At 43.0% G+C, this 18,838-nt stretch overlaps 1 protein-coding gene across 1 annotated transcript in view; it reads right to left on the bottom strand.

Annotated features, from left to right (window-relative positions):
* tln1 (talin 1) overlaps window positions 1-18,838 on the bottom strand; it is an 82,126-nt gene that overhangs the window by 5,328 nt on the left and 57,960 nt on the right. The window contains 21 exon segments of the mRNA XM_041969602.1: window positions 47-176; window positions 446-570; window positions 1,427-1,532; window positions 5,701-5,808; window positions 7,107-7,292; window positions 7,380-7,496; window positions 8,047-8,063; window positions 8,066-8,171; window positions 8,551-8,734; window positions 9,128-9,294; window positions 9,368-9,514; window positions 9,593-9,712; window positions 10,794-11,042; window positions 12,432-12,602; window positions 12,683-12,784; window positions 13,842-13,974; window positions 14,146-14,327; window positions 15,103-15,243; window positions 16,538-16,699; window positions 16,787-16,930; window positions 17,001-17,123. Of these exon segments, the coding sequence (XP_041825536.1) occupies window positions 47-176; window positions 446-570; window positions 1,427-1,532; window positions 5,701-5,808; window positions 7,107-7,292; window positions 7,380-7,496; window positions 8,047-8,063; window positions 8,066-8,171; window positions 8,551-8,734; window positions 9,128-9,294; window positions 9,368-9,514; window positions 9,593-9,712; window positions 10,794-11,042; window positions 12,432-12,602; window positions 12,683-12,784; window positions 13,842-13,974; window positions 14,146-14,327; window positions 15,103-15,243; window positions 16,538-16,699; window positions 16,787-16,930; window positions 17,001-17,123 (2,920 nt within the window).

The following is an 18,838-nucleotide window of genomic DNA, read 5'->3' on the forward strand; positions in this document are numbered from 1 at the left end:
ATGAACATCAGCAGGTCCTGTTCGTTGCCTGCAGTTGAGTTAGAGCATACCTTCCCCTGAGCTACGAGCTCCCTCTGCGCTGCTGAAGCAGCTTTAACAGAGCAACTTGTGGCAGCTGCGATGGACTTGGCTGCCTCCAGAATCTGCTCCTCAAAGTTTAGGCTCTCATCTGCTTCCTGTTTACAAGAGGAAAAACCAACAGGCTCGATTAAACACACTGACCGAGGGCTGGGATGATAAAGATGTTCAGACAAAAAAGTCCTGAAAAGAGCAGGAAGAGCTGGTGTGAACAGGAGAAACATGAGATATGGAGTGTGTGACAGCAGTCATTCACGGCGTGAGACACTGACTGCACAGACGGTGTGTAACATATACTGAGTGTAACCCTACGGAGAGGTTAATAAACTATGTGTGAATGCCTCTGCTCTGTAAAAAGCCCTCTAACCTTGGGTTTGGTCCTCGGCCTCAGCTGCTCCAGTTTCTTGGCAGCTGCTTCAATGGCTGCTGCCGCTCCCAGCAGTTCGTTCTCCGCGATGACAGTAGGATCCTCCGGGTCCACCCACTCTGTTCCTGCAGCACACAGAAATAACAATCGCTTCCAGTCTGGGACATAGAACAGTGTCAGGCTGTTCTCCGGCCAAAACACAAGCCGGGGTTAATCTGACCTTCGTATGGAGGTCAACTCAAGGTCACAGTTAATGCCCGTCTGAAGCCGAGCTAAAGTCTGGATTCTCAACCCTTGTGTCCTCCTCAGATTTACTGCCTCTGGTGACCTTTATGTACAACAATGACCACACACAACAACACACTTAACTCGTCAATAAAAACAAAGTTTTTTTTCTGCTCTTTTCTCATAAATCACTCAAACTTACAGAGGATAAGGATTTTAACCCTTTAAATACACACACACACACACATATATATATATATATATATACACATACATACATACATATGTATGTATGTATGTGTTTGAAATCATTTAATTTATATCGCTGATAATATAATAATATATATATATATATATACACACACACACACACACACATATATATATTATATGTACACACATATATATATATATAATATCAGAAATCAGAAATACTTTATTAATCCCTTTATATATATGTAATATATAATATAATATATATATGTGTGTGTGTGTGTTTGTGAAATTATTTCTGATTATTAGAATGTTTATTAGATGTTGACTACAGGAAACAGGCTGCAGGGGTAGGAGGTATCAGTGTGGTCCAGTCAGACCTCGTCCTGACTGAAGGGCTTTGGACCTTTAGAGAGCTGCAGAAACCAGAGCTGCAACCTCGATAAACTGAAGATGGAAAGAAGAGTGGAACAAAATCCCTCCACAACCATGAGAGAGACTGATAACGTCATGTAGAAAAGCATGACTGCAGCGTATCGATACCTTTCATGGCTTCAGCGGCCTGGATGAGCTCCGTGACGCTCCCCGCCACCCGTTTGGAGCAGCCGGCCAGCTGCTGCTTCAGATCAGGAGAAGGCTTCTGTATGATCTGTGGATGGAGGAAGAGTTTAGCTCAAGTTTACATGAATTCATCTAAACATGTCATTAACAAATGCTAAAATGATGAAAGTGGTCCACAGCTTCCTCTGATTTAAATGCTCTGATCAGTGTTGCTTGGCAGCATCTCAGTTTAGTCTTCAGGACGAAAATGCCTGATTAGTTTTAAGTTTCTAAGTTTGATAGTTTTAATCCGGTTTTTAGTCGATGAAAACTCAAAAAGGTTTTAGTCTAGTTTTAGTCAAATAAAAATAGTCTTTCAACAACTTAATTTAGGTCAATATGTATTAAAAAGTGGAATCAAGGTTGACAAGGTTATAACAATTCATTCATAAAACACGTTAATCTTTTACATATTAACCAGATCCTTTACCAGACTGAAAGCTTTAGCCGAGACTTTCCCGTCAACAGGGATGTGATGCTGCTGTGTTACTTAACTGCTGCTGGACAAAACCTTTTATTTCTATATTTCACCTTTTTTCATGAACAGATGCCCTACTTCATCATACAAACACGTCACACAAGAAACATCAGATCTATAAGTTCAACATATAACAACACATTGTGAGCTTGTTGTTTGGTTATTTTCATCAATAATAACAAAATTAAAAGGAATGTTTTTAGACTTAGAAGGTTTTCCAACCAACAGCTAATACTTAATCAGTTACTTCTAAAAAGCAAAGAGCAACAACATCCTGACTTTGGTAACTGTGGCTTTATTTCTGAGAATTTTCTGAAGTGTAAAACTCCACCCTGAACACACCACATGTCCAAATATGAGCAAAGGATGAGGAACACATGCTCAACGTGGACCTGGTCTGCCAGTGAAATTATGATGGATTATAGTTAAAATATGTCCATATATCCTTTCATCGCTTCCACCAAACACCTTCGTCACGCTGCCGCCATGATTCATCTATGAATGAATAAACTGCTCGTCTGTGTGATGCTGCACGTTCTGGCGGTGGGCGTTGGCCAAGGTGCAGCAGCATTGTGACTGACAGGTCGCGCTCACAATAGACAGAAATGTCGTGTTTTTAAGTCGGGACAATCAGCCCTTTTTCGTCTCGTCAACAAAATCTCACAAACGTCTCGTCATGTTTTCGTCATCAGAGCATTTTTAGCTCGTCATGTCTCGTTATCGTCATGAAAAAAAGGTTCATCAACGAAATAAAATCATTATCGAAAACGACGCTGGCTCTGATGTCACATTCATGTCTTTATAAGATCAAGTTTTATCATTATCTCAGCAGCCTAATAACAAACTAGGTCAGTTTGTCTGAGCAACAAACATTTTCAGACTTGAAAATAAAAAATAAAGCTGTGTATAATATGTTTACATTCATACAGGTTTAATTATGTTGGTGATCAGCATCAGGGGTCACGTAATAAAAAACACTGAACATAAAAGCACCCGTGTTATGTTAAAGTCAGACAGTGTTCAGGCTGGAGGGCAGAGTCTGCAGTTCGTATGGTACTTCATATCTGAACTAATGCAGATGTTAATCCGGTTTCATGTTGTGTTGCAGCATCACTGCCTTACGTTCAGTATGAAACCTCAGAATCAAAAGGACACTCATCACAGAAGCCAGCAGGCGTTCTGGTGTAAAACATTTTATTTTTAGAGGGAATAAGACTGATTTCCACTAGAAGTTCAGCCCATGTCCTGACTGAATGACAGTAACAGCAGAGCAGCTCGGTATGTGGCAGCTTAGATAAGGTTGGGTCTGAGCCGGTGTCCTCAGGCTGTCCTCCATGGTCAGGAAATATTCAGGTTGGAGGTATGTGTGACAGGTGCAGGGAATTAACAGGGCTCAGCCCAGACCGGCTCAGGTTTATTCAGATGTGATGTCATGAGAAGATAGATGTTACACCGCAGGAACGCATGCGGGGGTCACGCTAATCCAACAAGCAAACAAAGACACACCCACAATCTGCATGTCAGCGACCGATGGTCAGGCAACGTGTGAGAGCTCATCAATTACCGAAGAAACGCGACACGCTGCAAACACAAGACGGGAACGTTTGGCGTCACAGTGAGTTTATAACAAATCATGTTCATGAGCAACATCATGCAGCAGGCTCCTCATCTGCTCACGGTTTAATCAACGTTTTAATTATCATTAATACATCCCTCCACATTAAATTATTCTGACTGACACTGAAACATTTTCTCATATAAAGTGTGTAATCATAAGGGATGCTGATGGCCAGACCACCACCATCTGCAGCGGTGAACCCTTTAACTCCTCACCCAAACAATAATGGACATCATTTATTTGCCCCATTTAACAAAATGTAAGAAGAAAAAAAATAAAAGAAAAAAACAAACAAAAATGATTTGCATTTTATTGTAGTGCTAAACGCATCCACCAGGGGGCAGAAGACGAGTATCATCTGAAGTTTTTGCCATAAAGTGATGCTATATGTCTCACAAACTGCATTATCTAATATGATGCATTAGGTGTTTAAGAGTTAAATACATCACAGCTTCTTCTTTATTTCTTTTTCTAGTTGCTCAACACTGCCCCCCATGGTTTCTGGTGGTACTGCCCCGCTTGCTCGTAAAACTGACTGCAGATTTAATGTTGAGCCCGGAGAGTAAACAGCATTTATAAAAGTCGTCACCTGACAGTTCTGCTCTGAATAAACCACAAACTTTTAAATAGTTGAAAGATCATATTTTGGATACTGTTTTTATTTCACTGTAGTGGTTTTTCTTTAGTGATTTTACTGGAAAGTCGTGTTTGGTGTATGCTGGAAGAGATTTTATTGTTTGACATTGCAATGTGTTCTTTGAGGATCTGCCTGAAACAAGTTTCCAGCCAGGGACAATAAATAAATGAAATGACTCTTTCATCACCTTGTAGCAGAAACTTTCCTCCAAACCCTGTCAAAAACTATCTGATACTTGTCTTCTGCCCCCTGGTGGAGGTTTTTTGTACTACAATCATCTAGATCATATATGCAAATTATTATTTTATTATTATTTTTGTATATGTAATAGATTAAACTGGCATTTAAAATGGGATGTTTCTATTAGATTTGTCTTCTATCTGCTCCTTTTCTTCCTTGTATTTGGATTATATTTTATGTTTTTGTTGGATTGCATCAAGGATGAATTAAATGAATTAAAGTAAAAATATATTATTATTATATATTTTTATTTTATTACAGGACCAAAATGACACTTCTGATTAAAGAAACAAAGAAAAGCTTTCTGTCCATTATTATTTTGGGGAGGCCTTTAACGGTTTAACCTGACTGAGAGGTCAGAAAACAAAAGCAGCAGTTCTCAAACAGAACCGATGGACAGTCAGCTGACTCTGACATCACATGACCACCATTAATTTGTTCAAACTCCTTCAGGTGAATCGTGTTACCCCGGCGACGTGTGCAGACGACTGATGTGTCGTGCAGGACTATCAGATTAGTGGGTCACTCACATGATTCCACGTCAGTCATGCAGCGTACTCACCGGCTAGCACCAGCATCAGTGAGACAAGTTTAAACCAATATTTGCAAACCGCAGAGAGAAAGGAAGAGAAAAAGAAGAGTGTTTCAAACAAATGATACAGGGAGGAAAGATGAGCATGCAGCCATTGTGCTACAAGCCATCAAGTCAGAGATTAAACACTTGTTGATGATCTGGACTCAAGAGATTTAGGGTTTGATCTGATTGGCTGCTGAAGTAAATTTATACTGGGGTATATGGTTGTTCACACCACTGAGGTGCTGCTGAACAAGATACCCCCTTCCTCCAGAGACTCCCCTCACCTCCTCTCGTCAGACAGGTGGAGGAAAAAGCAGAAGAGAAACTCATCAAAGTTTCCACAGAGGTGGCGGTTTCCTCAGAGCAGGTTCACGGTCCACTGGCGCAAATAGCATCAAACTCATTCATCTAAAGGAAGTCTGAGTCAACTTATTGTGCAACTATTAGCATAATAAGTACTTGTGACTCTAAAAGAGCAAATCTCTGTATTTTGAGGGGAAATCTCCATCATTCAGCTCCTGCAGAAATAATTCTTTTTGTCATGAAAGTCTAAGTTGAATGGACTTTAGAGTCCTGATCATAGATTTATCTCCTCCATGGATAATGTCTGTGACCCCAGGACACATTTCTCTCATCTCCAACACAGTAGACAGACACCAGTTCTTACCACCAGCACATGTTCCAGCAGTCCCAGATATCCAGACGCACATTCCTTTCCATAGCGCAAAGCTCTCATCTGGACCTCCATGCTGACCTCAGGGTGGTAGGCAGCTTGCTGGAAGGCAAACAGAGAATCAGTTTCACAGCCAAACACTAACAGTAAAGCTGTTTTATTAATTTTACTACTTACCTGTTACTTCAAATCCACAAACAGAAAAAAGTGACACTCATTTAGGATGAAACTGAGACGTTTCACCATGAGATGAAAATATGAGCTGATAGTGAATCTGATGGAAAAAGTTGGAACAGGAGCAACAAAAGGCTGGAAAAGTACCTGGTACAAACCAGAAACACCTGGAGGAGCATTTGACAACTAACCAGGTTACCTGGTAACAGGTCAGTAACATGACTGGTATAAAAGGAGCATTTCAGAGAGGCAGAGTCTCTCAGATGGAAAGATGGACATAGCTTCACCAATCTGAGACAAACTGGATCTAAAACTGTGGAACAATTTCAGAAAAATGTTCCTCAGACTTTGAAGATCCTCCATCTACAGTGTAGAATATCATCAGAAGATTCAGAGAATCAGGAGGAATCTCTGTGTGCATGGGACAAGGCTGGATGCTGGTGATTAAAAGCAGACATGATTCTCTACTGGAAACCACTGCATGGACTCAGGAAGACTTCCAGAAACCACTGTCTGTGAACACAGTTCACCCTGAAACCCACAAATGCAGGTTAAAGCTCCATCATGCAGAGAAGAAGCCAGATGTGAACAGGATCCAGAACCAGCTTCTTCCGTCTTCTCTGGACCAAAGCTCATTTAAAATGGTCTGAGGCAAAGTGGAAACCTGGATGAAGATGTGAACAGAAGAGGAAATGCTACACGATGCTGAACATCATCCTGTTCCAACTTTCTCCCGACATGATGCTGCCATCAGATTCACTATCAGCTCTGATTTCATCACATGGTGAAACATCTCCGTTTCATCATCTGATGTGACGTTTATCTTCTGCTGGGGATAATAATAACGTGAGATTCATAAATAGTTTAATTCTGGTTTTATTTACATTTAACACAGAGACTCAACCTTTATGCAGTTGGAGTTTTAAATCTTATTGTCATGAAGGTAATCTTACGTTCATGAGGGTGTTAAAAGAAAGACGACTACGTTAATCAGGATCATCAGTCTGTAAATCGTGAAATCAATGGCAGGATAAATCCGATGTACCTTTTCTGTACATCACAGACAATATTTCATTTGAAGTAGTTGCTGGTAAAATCCCACCTCCCTGAAATATTCTTCATAAGGTTTTGTTCATTTCCTCATTAGTATTGTGATGAGTTAATTTGACATTGTTCTTATTTTTGTTATTGATGAGCTAACCCTGATGCTGTTGTGTCATGGGTACCTTGCAGGAGTGCAGCATGTCAGCCATGGCCCGTCTGCTGAGGTTGGCGGTGGCGATGATGTCCTCCTGACGACACGAGTTCCCAGCAGCCACTGCTTTGGCTGTAGCCAGAGTGATTCCTTTAGTCATACGGATGAACTCCTCCGGCGTGGCTGTCTTAGGTGGCGGGTCAGAGCTGCAGAACACCTGAGAACCAGAACCAGATCTCTTCCTTCACTGATCAGACTAAAGGCAGCGGATCCGAGCCAGGAAGAGAGCTCCCCCGAAACTCACCGTCAGCTCCTGCTTGATGTGTTCGATGGTCGCCTCCAAAGCTCTGGTTCCCTTCGTGGCTTCGTCCTCCACCGCCTTCACCGTCTTCAGCAGCGATGTCACGTTGGTCACCATCACCTGCAGGGGTCAGATCACATGACCACACTAAACATCCACCCAGCTGGTTGAAGCCCTGTATGAGTCTGAGGTGGGTGGAGAGCTGCACTCGTCCTGAAACGAACCTCCTTCAGCTTCAATACAAACACAAGTTCAGCTATCATGTCATTATTCAGGAGAAGAAGAAGAACTGCCATTCACTACAAGTACCTGAATAACTTCTATTTGATAGGTGCTGTCACCTGGGTCCACCTGGACTCCCAGCAGTCTGACTACCACTTAATGATGACGTCCCATTGTGTTTGAATTCTTGCTTGTGTTCTTACTCTCAAATGTAATCTAATGGATAAAACCATCTGCTAAATGACTGTAGAATAGAATAGAATAGAATAGAATAGTGTTTAATCAAACCTGGTGCATTCAGCTTGCTTATGCTAGATCTGCAGGACTGTAGCTGCTGTTATTATTAATGAACTGTAAGATGTCCAGCATGATGAAGCTGTGCTGTGAAGCCTGATGTGTGTGCAGAAAGACGGCGTATCGGGTGGATCTGTGTGATTTAGTGTGTTACCTTAGCAGAGTTCATCCGTGGAGCATGCTGGGATCATCGTGAGGTTTTCCTGCTGCTGCCTTGGTGGCGCTGATGAGGTTACCCAGAGCTTTAGCCACATCCTTCACCGCATTGATCAGGACCACCTGGAGAGAAGACAGTAGCGTCATCTTCCAACAAAACACGCGTGTCATCTTGTTGTGGTGCTGCAGGAGTTTTCTGTCAGAGGAGGCTACACCTCAGTTTGAATCACAGCTGCAGAATTTAAAGGAGACTTTACTCAGAATATGACTATGTGGACAGACAGAAACCATCTAGAGGCTGATGGTTCTTTCAAAAGATGATTCCTTATCTTTAATCTGTTTTGGTTTTAAAAGAGATGAAACTGCTGTTAAAGCCGTCCACACAGTCTGGTTTAAATCTGAATGTAGATTAACTGCTGATGCAGGAGAAGAGGCCTGCTTAGTGAAAGATGGAGTAAATCATGATGATGTGTTCAATGACTCTCGGTCCTGTTATCCGTACCTGAGTCTCTGGGTCTTCAGATCCCAGACTGGCAGCTCCCAGTTTGACCACATCTGCCAGTCTGGTAATGGTGGAGACGGATGACTGGGCAGCTTGAGCAAGTTTCTCCTGACTGGCTCCGGCACCAGAAACCAGTAACTTGGTGTCCTCCACTAAAGCTTTGGCTGTTTTCAGAATGCATTCTCTGAAAGAATCAGGTGAGAACAGCAGGTCAGTAACACAAACATGACGGCGTAAAAACGTCCTGCAGTCGAGTCAGACTGAGACAGAGGCTACGAAGAAAAACCCACGTAGGAGCTTCAAAGCTGCTGTGGTAGTTTAAACCTGTTGTTAACGATATAAATATTTTATATGTCCCATGTAAAACGTCTTGGGACACAGCGAGTATACTCGATATATCGCCCGGACATAATTTCTCATGATGATCAGATGAGTTGTGGACACAGCGTAGATGGAGCAGAGAGAGCTTCTGGGTCATGTGACGAGCAATTCTAACATGTCTAAGAGCTGAACATGACCTCAAAGCAGTGAAGAAGAGTACATCTTCTTCTGTAATCTCTGGCAGAGGAGGTATTACCTGTGGTCAGCGAAGGTCTCGGCGTTCTCTCGGTTTAGAGTACCAGCAGTAGCAAACATGATTGTGGTGTCGAGATCTGCGATAATCCCTGACACAGCGCTGGCGGCGGTGATGCAGGCCTGTGTGCCGCGGTTACCAGCCTGAAGGGACGCCAGCACATGGGAGACCTGCGGAAACGCGTCTGAGATTAATAAACATCCCGTTCATCGCCCTGGAAACGGTGTGGAGAAGAGAAATAACCTTCTCTGAGACTTTGCGGGCACTTTCGATCAGCTCTTTCTTGGTGAAGGAGTCGTTGGGGCTGCACTGCAGAGCTCCAGCTTTAGTCACCAAACCTGTGCAGGTGAAGCCCAGCTCTCCCACCTGCTTCTTAATGTGAGAACCAATCTGGGAGCAAACAGAGATGATGATTAACTATCAGGATGGACGTAGTGAAAAGGATGCTGGGATAGAGGTTTTACTGACTTCGTTGTTCTCTGCTGTTAGAGCTGCATATTTGGCCTCATCTGCCAGATTTCCAAAGTTACTGGTCAGCTGGTTGGCCAGTCCTCCCAGGTCGTCTGGGTTGGTGTTAGACTTGGTCACCTGGGGACAGAGAGATGAAGAAAAAATTCTGAGTATCACAGATGAAAATATTTGACCTTTTCACCTACATTATGTTCCCCGAATCAGAACCATCCTGTCTGAGAAAAAAAACTAGTCCATGTTTTTGTTACTTCCAGATTGGAATACAGTAATTCCTGATTATTGTTCAGTCCAGTTTGGCTTCAGGAATCACAACCTTCAGTTATCAGGCCCTCTCTGTGGAACCAGTTCCCAGTCCAGCTTCAGGTACCAGACCTCCTCTCTACCTTCAGACCATCTTCTAACTTTCCTTCCTGATGAATCTTCTAGCAGGTGACCCTGATCCATCCTTTAGTCCTGCTGCTATAATCCGAGGCTGTTGGGGGACGTCCCATGATGCACTGGGCTCCTCTCTGCTCTCTTTACTCTCCATGTAGAAATATCTGATGTTGTTGTTCATCCGTTCGTGTTTCTCTTCTTCTTTCTCTGCAGGAATCCCTGGATCAGAGTTCTGCTGCTGGTTCACCCTCTTTCCTGTCCTCTCCACCCTCAACCGGTCCAAGAAGACGACTGTCCTTCCTGGTCCTGATGGAGGTTTTCCTTCCCGGTTCTTTTCCTGACGGAGGTTTTCCAATCCAGTCCTGGTCCTGATGGAGGTTTTTGTTCCCGTTCTTTTCCTGACGGAGGTTATCCGATCCAGTTCTGGTCCTGATGGAGGTTTTTCGTTCCGGTTCTGGTCCTGATGGAGGTTTTCCGATCCAGTTCTGGTCCTGATGGAGGTTTTTCGTTCCGGTTCTGGTCCTGATGGAGGTTTTCCGATCCAGTTCTGGTCCTGATGGAGGTTTTCCGATCCAGTTCTGGTCCTGATGGAGGTTTTTCTTCCCAGTTCTGGTCCTGATGGAGGTTTTTCTTCCCGGTTCTGGTCCTGATAGAGGTTATTATAAACTGGACTATTAATAGTTAGAATAGAATAGAAATACTTTATTAATCCCTTTGGAGAGTCCTCAGGGAAATTTGGGGATTTTGTGATGTCAACATTTTCTTATCCAATAACTGAATCTTTTAAGGAAAAATCTGATTATTAATGAATCCCAAAGCTCACCATCTCCTGCACAGTGACAGCGATGGCCTTGGCCGTCTTCACCATGGTGGTCTGGTAGTCCACGAAGGTTCCTTCTGGTTCCATTGTGGGTGCATCCTCCATCTTATTGATGGCATCATTGATGGAGCCCACCATGCCGCCCACAGCACCTGCTGCACCGGCAGCCTCAGCCAGCGTGGCGCCCAGGTCATCCACCGCTTCCTTCATCATCTGCACCGACTCCTCCAGAGCATCCTGCATGTGCGCCGCCTGCAGACAGCAAACACGTGCACACCTGTTCAACCACACAGCTCAGGTTATCCCTGAGGATCCCTCACACTGACAACATGACGGGAGATATGGTGCTTTTCAGGATTTACTGACAAATGTTACTGGATTTGGTAAACTCAAAAACCTCCTGAAGGTTTCATCCTGTGTGTACACACTAAGACTGTGGAGAAAAATGCAGTTTAACTGAGTTTTACCACCAGAGGGCGCCACAATATGAAGATGAAACCTGCTTGACTGACCAGGAATTTAAGCAAAAACTTCCACTACCAGGTACCAGGACTATTAACCGTTGGTAGAAACTGTCCTAAACTCCATCCTACCAATCAAACTGGCAGAGGAACTCAACTCCTTCTACATCCGCTTCGACACCCAGCTGGAACATAATGAAGCCAGTTCACTCCCTTCCCATTATCACCAGCAGCAAACAGGGTTTAAACTCGACATACAGGCGGCCATCAGGTGTATTTAAAGACTCCGTGTCCTAGCAACCAGAGCTCACATACGCCATCACATGCTGGGATGGAAATATCTTCACAGCATCATAAAAACAGCTGATATCCAGCTGCCCACGCTAGAATGAATCTGTATCCTCAGAGACTTCTCTCATCCTGGACACACGGGCCTTTTACTCCATCATGTTTACGTCTGTACGTTTTATCTGACCGTTCATACATCCTCAAAACTATTTCTACGTCAGTATTGCACTTTATTTTATTTAATATGATGCTGCTTCTCTTTTCTCTTTTAAATCTTCATATTTATTAGTATTATCATTTTAATCACTAAAGCTTCTATTTATTAGATTTGCACCAGAAAGTTTCAATGTTCATTATATGTCAAAATAAAAACATTAAAGTCTGATTCTGACATTTCGAATGAGTGAAACTGCTCATAGATCATCAATCCTCCTTTAAATGAACCACCTTTTCAGCTTGATCATGTTTTAACCAATGCCCTTTCCTTTTCCTTTTCTCGTGTATTTAATGTTCAGTGATGCTTCTTGTATTGTGTAAACACTGTCGTTGAACTGTGCTATAAATAAACTCGCCTTGCCCATAAATCAGCTGGAAACTGGTTGTGTTCCTCCTAAGTGATGGAGACGAAGAAGGAATTTCTGCTGATTTGAAGCCAACCAACAGCTGTTTACTTCACTTACTCACGTTCAGTTAACATATATCTAAAATATAAGCTGAATTATAAAAGAACAGGAGATAAATATTATTTAATAATCATCTAAAACACAGATTTTTAAAAAGTTAAGACAAAAAAATCAAATCAGAAAATAAAAAATGTGAAAAATCTGTGTATTGATAAATGAGGGTTCTGGACGGGTCCTGGACTCAGGGAGTCCAGCAGCAGCGTGGGTACCTTGGGGTTTCCTCCGGCCTCCTTTGCCGTGTAGAGCATCTGCAGGGCCGACTCTGCCAGGGTCTTGGTCTGGTCTAAGACAGCCATCTGCTGTTGGCTGCTGAGGATCTTGGATGCTGTACCAATTGCTGCCATGATCAGGGGCTCAAAGTAGCTGGCCATCTGAGACACCTACCCAGGGGAGAGGGGGAAAGATCATCGATCATCCTTTAAATGGACCACCACGTGCTGAGGTCTGAACCAGGATTTACCTTGTGTCCAAGCTGGGAGGCCTCAGATCGAGCGGCCACAGCGACCGGATCAATCAGGTTGCTGATCTCGTGAACGGAGGCAGCCATTTGCTCATGAAGAGTCTGCAGCAAAGACACAGACGATCCGCTGATGACGTCTTTCAGTCAGAATGTGATCAATTCACAACAACGAGCTAAAGCTAAAACCAGAACCAGAAAAAGGATTTTTCTTTCCATCTTTACCCCCTAAAACAAGCCCACCCTCACGGCTGTGAACAGGCCGGGCTCCAGACTTTCTGCACTGCTCACACTGGTGCATTGAACTTTTTCCCTCCATTTTCTCCTGGTCAGCCCAAATTCCCCCAGCGTTTTCTGGTTGATCATTACCCAGACTGAGGTTTAAGAACATGTTTAACGTTATTTGTTAAATAGAAAAGAAAAAACATTCATTTTAAAAACAAAGTTACTGAACTGAATGCAAACGTTGCAGCTCATGGGATCTACCGGTGGGTCGCGTACGATGGACAAACTAAACCTCTGAAAGAACAGATGCCACCACAAAGCAACCATCTGCACCGGAAATATGGATTATCATCATCATGATGAAGCAAACCTCGGCTCACCCTCCTCATCGAGGTTTTGAAACATAAACCAGTAGAGGTGATCTTCTGAAGAAACTGGCCCACAGAGACATCCTGGACATTTACGTCCGAGATGTTTGATGTTTTCTAACCTGCGGCTGATCTTTTTTATAACAGTAGTTTTAAAGAAAGCTGGTGTAACTGGGAATGGTGTGTACGCTGAAAGACGTGACTAAGATGATTCTTTAGTTAAGGCTAACACATGTTTAGCATTTAGAAACAGGCATTAAAGCGTTAAAGCAAAACATTTGAAAATTATATATTTTTTTAAAAAAAGTAGAGGCAAAAGAGAAAATTTGTCACCAAGGACTTTTTTACGCTTTTGTTTGTAATTTATGGAATTTTTGGATGTTTTTGAACAAAGGACTTCTGTTTAAGTTCTAACTTTTCTTTCAGGTCCGAGTTGTTTCAGATGGTGAAAAACGTTGTTCTGAGCAGCTTTTAGCTTTAGCTCTTCTATCTGAGGTTTCTCTAAACGGAGTTCTGCTCGCTGTGGACTGAACGTCCCACATAGGGACAGCAAGGACAGGTGTGCTTACCTCCATGGAGATGTCCTCTCTGGGTGTTAGGTGCTGGCTTATGGCAGCGAGTGAAGCCTGATCAACTTCACGGATGCAGTTGTTCAACACCTCAATAGCATCATCGCATTCTCTCTGACCCGGAGCTTTATCTCTGAAACAGACAGTAAACTGATGACTACACCAGTAACCAGGTACCCCGAGATCTTTCCAGCCCACCAGAGCACAGCCACAGAGGTAAAAAAATGTACAGAACTAAATAAATGTAAGCGTTAGTATTTGATAACGAAGAGTCGTTCCATCATGGAGGCGGAGCCGAGCCCACCTCATGTTTGTGATGAGCTTCTTGATGGAGTCAGAGACGGTCCTAGAGTGTCCAGCCAGCACCGACCACTTGGGAGGGTCTTTGGGATTGACGGCCAGAGACCGGGCGGTCTGAATCAGGCCGGTGGAGCTTTCCAGCATCATCTTCGCTGCTGCCAGGATGGGCTCCATGGCTGCATGACCCTGAGGAACGAAAAGCAAGAAAATCATGACCAAAATGTCTCATGTCCTTTTTGTGCAGGGTGTCCACATCCAGGCCTCGAGAGCCACAGTCCTGCAGGTTTTACATGTTTCCCTACTCCAACACATCGAATTCAAGTGAAATGTCTCTCCTCCACAGCTCTGCCCCGACATGTTGACTCATTCATCGGATTCAGGACAGCGACCCTCCAGGACCAACTCTGGAGCTGCAGGTGTGCAGACAAACACCTCGACCAGGTGTGGGTGTACGTCAGTCCGTGTAATAAAGCTCTTATCCTCCTACTTTTATACTGCTGCCATTACAAAGGAAATTATTATTATTAATATTTAAAAAAAGCAAGAAATTTCTCTGCATAATGAACAGAAAACCGTCTAAAACTATAAAGATGTGAACGTCACACAGAGGGAAGCCGGTTTCTAACAGAAACTTCACTTTTAAAAATAAACTTATTTCTGTAAACACTACTAAATTACTCAAATAAAAAATTTAAATATAAAATTAAACTGAATAAAATATAATTCCACATTTTCAGAAGAAATAAAAACTAAATTAGAATAAAATAAAAATGAAATAAAATTAAAAGCATTGAACAAAACAAAAAATCTAAACAAAAAGATAAAATAGAATAAAATAAATTTAACAAAATAGTATAAAAGTTAAACAAAGACAAAATAAAAGCTAAACAAAATAGAAGAATTTTTAAAAATTGAATGAAAATAGAAATAAAATAAAATAAAACAGAGTGTGAGGACGAACCTCCGGACTGATCTGAGCAGGAATGCTGGCGAACTCGGGGTTGGAGGCGAAGGCGGTCAGGTTGTCCACGGCTTCTATCAGAGGACCGGTGGCCGCTCTGCACTTCTTCCTGTTCTCCTCATTGAAGGCTCCGTCTAAAGCCTGTGAAGGAGGACCAGGACCAGGACCAGGACCAGTCAGTATTTTCCATCACATACACACACACACACACACCAAGACTCAAAGCTGAGATAAACTTTATTCCTTTCAGTGGGATTAATGGTGAGCTCCAGTGACCTCGTTTCTCCGAACGTCGGACTTGTAAGTTGCAGGAAACCCAGAGATTCCAGATTTCTGACATAATTTTCTGAGTTATGAAAATATGCTAAATAATAAATGAATAAAAAGACCTTGTATGCGTTTACATAAATAGAAAAAAGGTTGGACACATCAGACACTGCTTCAGGGAATCTACCGGCTCCGTGGAATAATTCAGTCCCAAATAAACGTCCCAAGCCTCGCAGTTTTCAGCTGAACCTGGTCTACTGCGCTCTAGTGAGCCTCTGTGTTCATGGACCTTCATGCTCGGTAGAATAATTCAGTCCAGATTCAAACACTAAATCAGGGGTGTTCAACCTGCGGCTCTGGAGCAGCAAGTGGCGCTCTGAATTAGTAGGCCACTTTTTCGTTCACCCTTCTGGTTTTTCTCGGTTTAGTCTTTACTGGCTTGTAGTTATATTGTGTTTCTGGTTTAAGCAGTTTCTCTTACAACAACACATGATTTACCACCTTTGTTTTTTGTATGGTTCCTCCTTCCCACTTGCCACCATAAAATCTGTTAACTCCCAGTTTTACATCCGTCCACAGTTCTCGTTTTTTGTTAGGACCTCCATACCCCTGTACTGGGTCGTAACAGGGTTGAAAAACTAAACGCCGGATGTTATTTACCTTGTTTAAATGACTGCATGTCATTTCAGACTCTACGTGGTCGCGCTCACAGTTCTCCCCAGAGAGCATGTCTCTGAAGATATGTGGCTTAAATATCAGGTACTAACCAGGCCGACTCTGCGCCCCACCACCAACACACATTTAGAGATGGCTGCGCCCAGTACCACCTGTAGTCCACTGTTGTCTTTATTTTATTTCTTTCTGTTAAGTTTTGTGTCCAGTTTCTAGTGTAAATATCATGGCTAGCGACGTCGTTACGGTGGGGTTACATGAGTGGTTTATTAAAACTGGCTGCTGCTCGCATGCTGCACATTTTTACAACTGATTTTTAGTTGTAGCAGCAGTTTTCCGAGTTGATGCAGCGGGAACGCCATTTAGCTGCTGCTGACGTACACACACTCTCAGAATTACGAGACAACTGGAACGCTCCATGAATTTGCTAAAATGTCAAATCAAGGTGATAAAGTACTTTAAATGCAGATTTGTCTGAACGATTTGCAGAGCAAACCTTGATGGACTTGACCAGGTTGGCGGTGGTGTTGGCCACTTCCTTGGCTGACTGGACGAACTGCCTCTTGGCGACGGGGTTGGGGGTCTGGGAGGAGGCCAGACGGCAGGCGTTACACAGAGCAGAGGTGTGCTTGGCCACGATGGTCGCTGCAGAAAGCACCTGGACAACAGGACAGGCAGGATATCACCAACTAACCACAAACTCAAAGACTAGTTAAACTGGCCAGCAGTGGAAGGGAGCGGGTACCTGAGACTGGGTGCAGGCGGGGTCCACCAGGTTCTGGCAGGCCATCTGAATGGACTGATTAGCACGGGCGAACTGAGTCGGGTCCACCAGACCCTTCTGACCCGCGGAGCTGTTTGGATCCGACACCCCCACCAGATAAGCCCCCTGTAGACACCACTGATCAGCGTATGAACACACACACCAAACACACCTTACCTGAGAGCGAGGGTTTTACCTGAGCAGCTGCTTCAGTAAGACCACACAGAGCTTTGGATGCAGCGCTGACCGAATCTCCAAACTCCGGCAGGTTGGAGTTCTTGGCATTCTGAGAGATCCCAGCCATGGACTCACCCAGAACCTGCCGGTCCAGACCAGAGACGGAGGTCAGGTTGAAGAAAGTTGTCAGAGCAGGAAACAAGCCGGAGACTCAGAGGATGGATGACACACGTCACATAATACCTCCTTTTGGTTTGGTCTTCATATTTCACCAAAAAAATGTTTCCTTACGTTACGCTTTCAGCAAATATGTGAACATTATTTTTTACTTTAAACTACTTCATTAACATTTTGACCTAAATATAGACAAAATTCAGCTCGTCTGAACTCAAAAAAACTTGGTCGAGGGGGTGTTAGCGATCAGCCAGTGGAGTAGGTCACATTTTGGGAAGCTCTGCTGAATGTTGTCATAAAATTTGGGCCTCTGGCGCTTGATACAAAAACAGCTGCAAAATATATGTCTTATGTTACTTACCACTCAGCTCATTCTTTTATGGCAACCAACTTGCAAAACTTTGCCTGCATGGGAAGAACCAGACCTGCAGCTAATAAGGCTAGCACCGACTAGCAAGCTAACTGAGATCATGACCGACACCAAAGCTGAAATCCTCGCTTCAAAAAAAGAAGATATTTCTGTGCTGCTTAGAGCTGAAAGATATACTTGCTCAGGAATTTGAGTGAGTGAAACGTGAGATACAAGCGGTAAGAATGAAGTGGTTAATAACATTTCACTGCTTGGACTGTGTGGAAAATAAAGTAACTGATAGCCTGACCACATGTTCGGGCGACGTATCGACTCTGCAGTCTACAGTCGATACTCAGCTCAACGTGAGTATTGCTTTTATTGCTTTTCTTCAAGAAACGCATTTGCACACACTTGATCATTTTAGATTGAGAGGGGATGGATAGGCCAGTCGTTTCACTCCAATTTTAACAGTAAGTCTTAGTTAATAAAAATGTTCCATTCACGACGTGTAAAATAGAGGCAGACACTTCAGGCAGGGTTATCATTGTCACGGGTAGATTATATGAAACTCCAGTCATTTTAGCAAACATATATGCACCTAACTGGGATGACCATGCATTTTTTACTCATTTTTTTCTCTCGTTTGCCAGATATGGACACACATTTGCTTCTATTGCCAAGGGACTGTAATTGCTGTTTTTCCACTCTGGACCGTAGTTCATCCAGCTCTATGCCTTTATCTAAAGCTGCCCAGACTGCTGAGTTGTTTCTTCATGCGTATGGCGTATCAGATGTTTGGCACTTTCTAAATCCCACTTTTAAATCGTATTCCTTTTTCTCACAGGTCCATAAAACGTACTAAAGGGCAGACTATTTTTTTATTGATAAAATCATATTCCTCTTGTTACCCAATGTGACTACAATGCAATAGTAATTTCTCACCATTCTCCACTGTCCTTGAGGTTACAGATGCCTGTTTCACAAGTTGCTTATCATCCATGCCGTTTGAATAATCAACGGCTTTCTGATGAAAGATTTGTTAAATTCATCTCATCTGAAATAGCTACATTTTTAGAACATAAGAAGACACCAGGAATGCTATTTTCAACAATATGGGAGTCGATGAAAGCAAACTTAAATCATACTGCGCATATATCTATATCAGTTTAAAGTTGTTCACCGTTTACACAGGTCAAAGGTAAAGCTAGCTCAAATTGAACCTGAAGTTGACGATATATGTGACCGCTGTTGCACAGAACCGGGTACTCGCATATGTCACAGAGTCACATATGTTTTGAAGCTGCCCAAAGTTGAGCAAATTCTGGAAGCCA

The sequence above is a fragment of the Melanotaenia boesemani genome, chromosome 19, assembly GCF_017639745.1.
Source record: "Melanotaenia boesemani isolate fMelBoe1 chromosome 19, fMelBoe1.pri, whole genome shotgun sequence".
Classification (NCBI taxonomy): Eukaryota; Metazoa; Chordata; class Actinopteri; order Atheriniformes; family Melanotaeniidae; genus Melanotaenia; species Melanotaenia boesemani.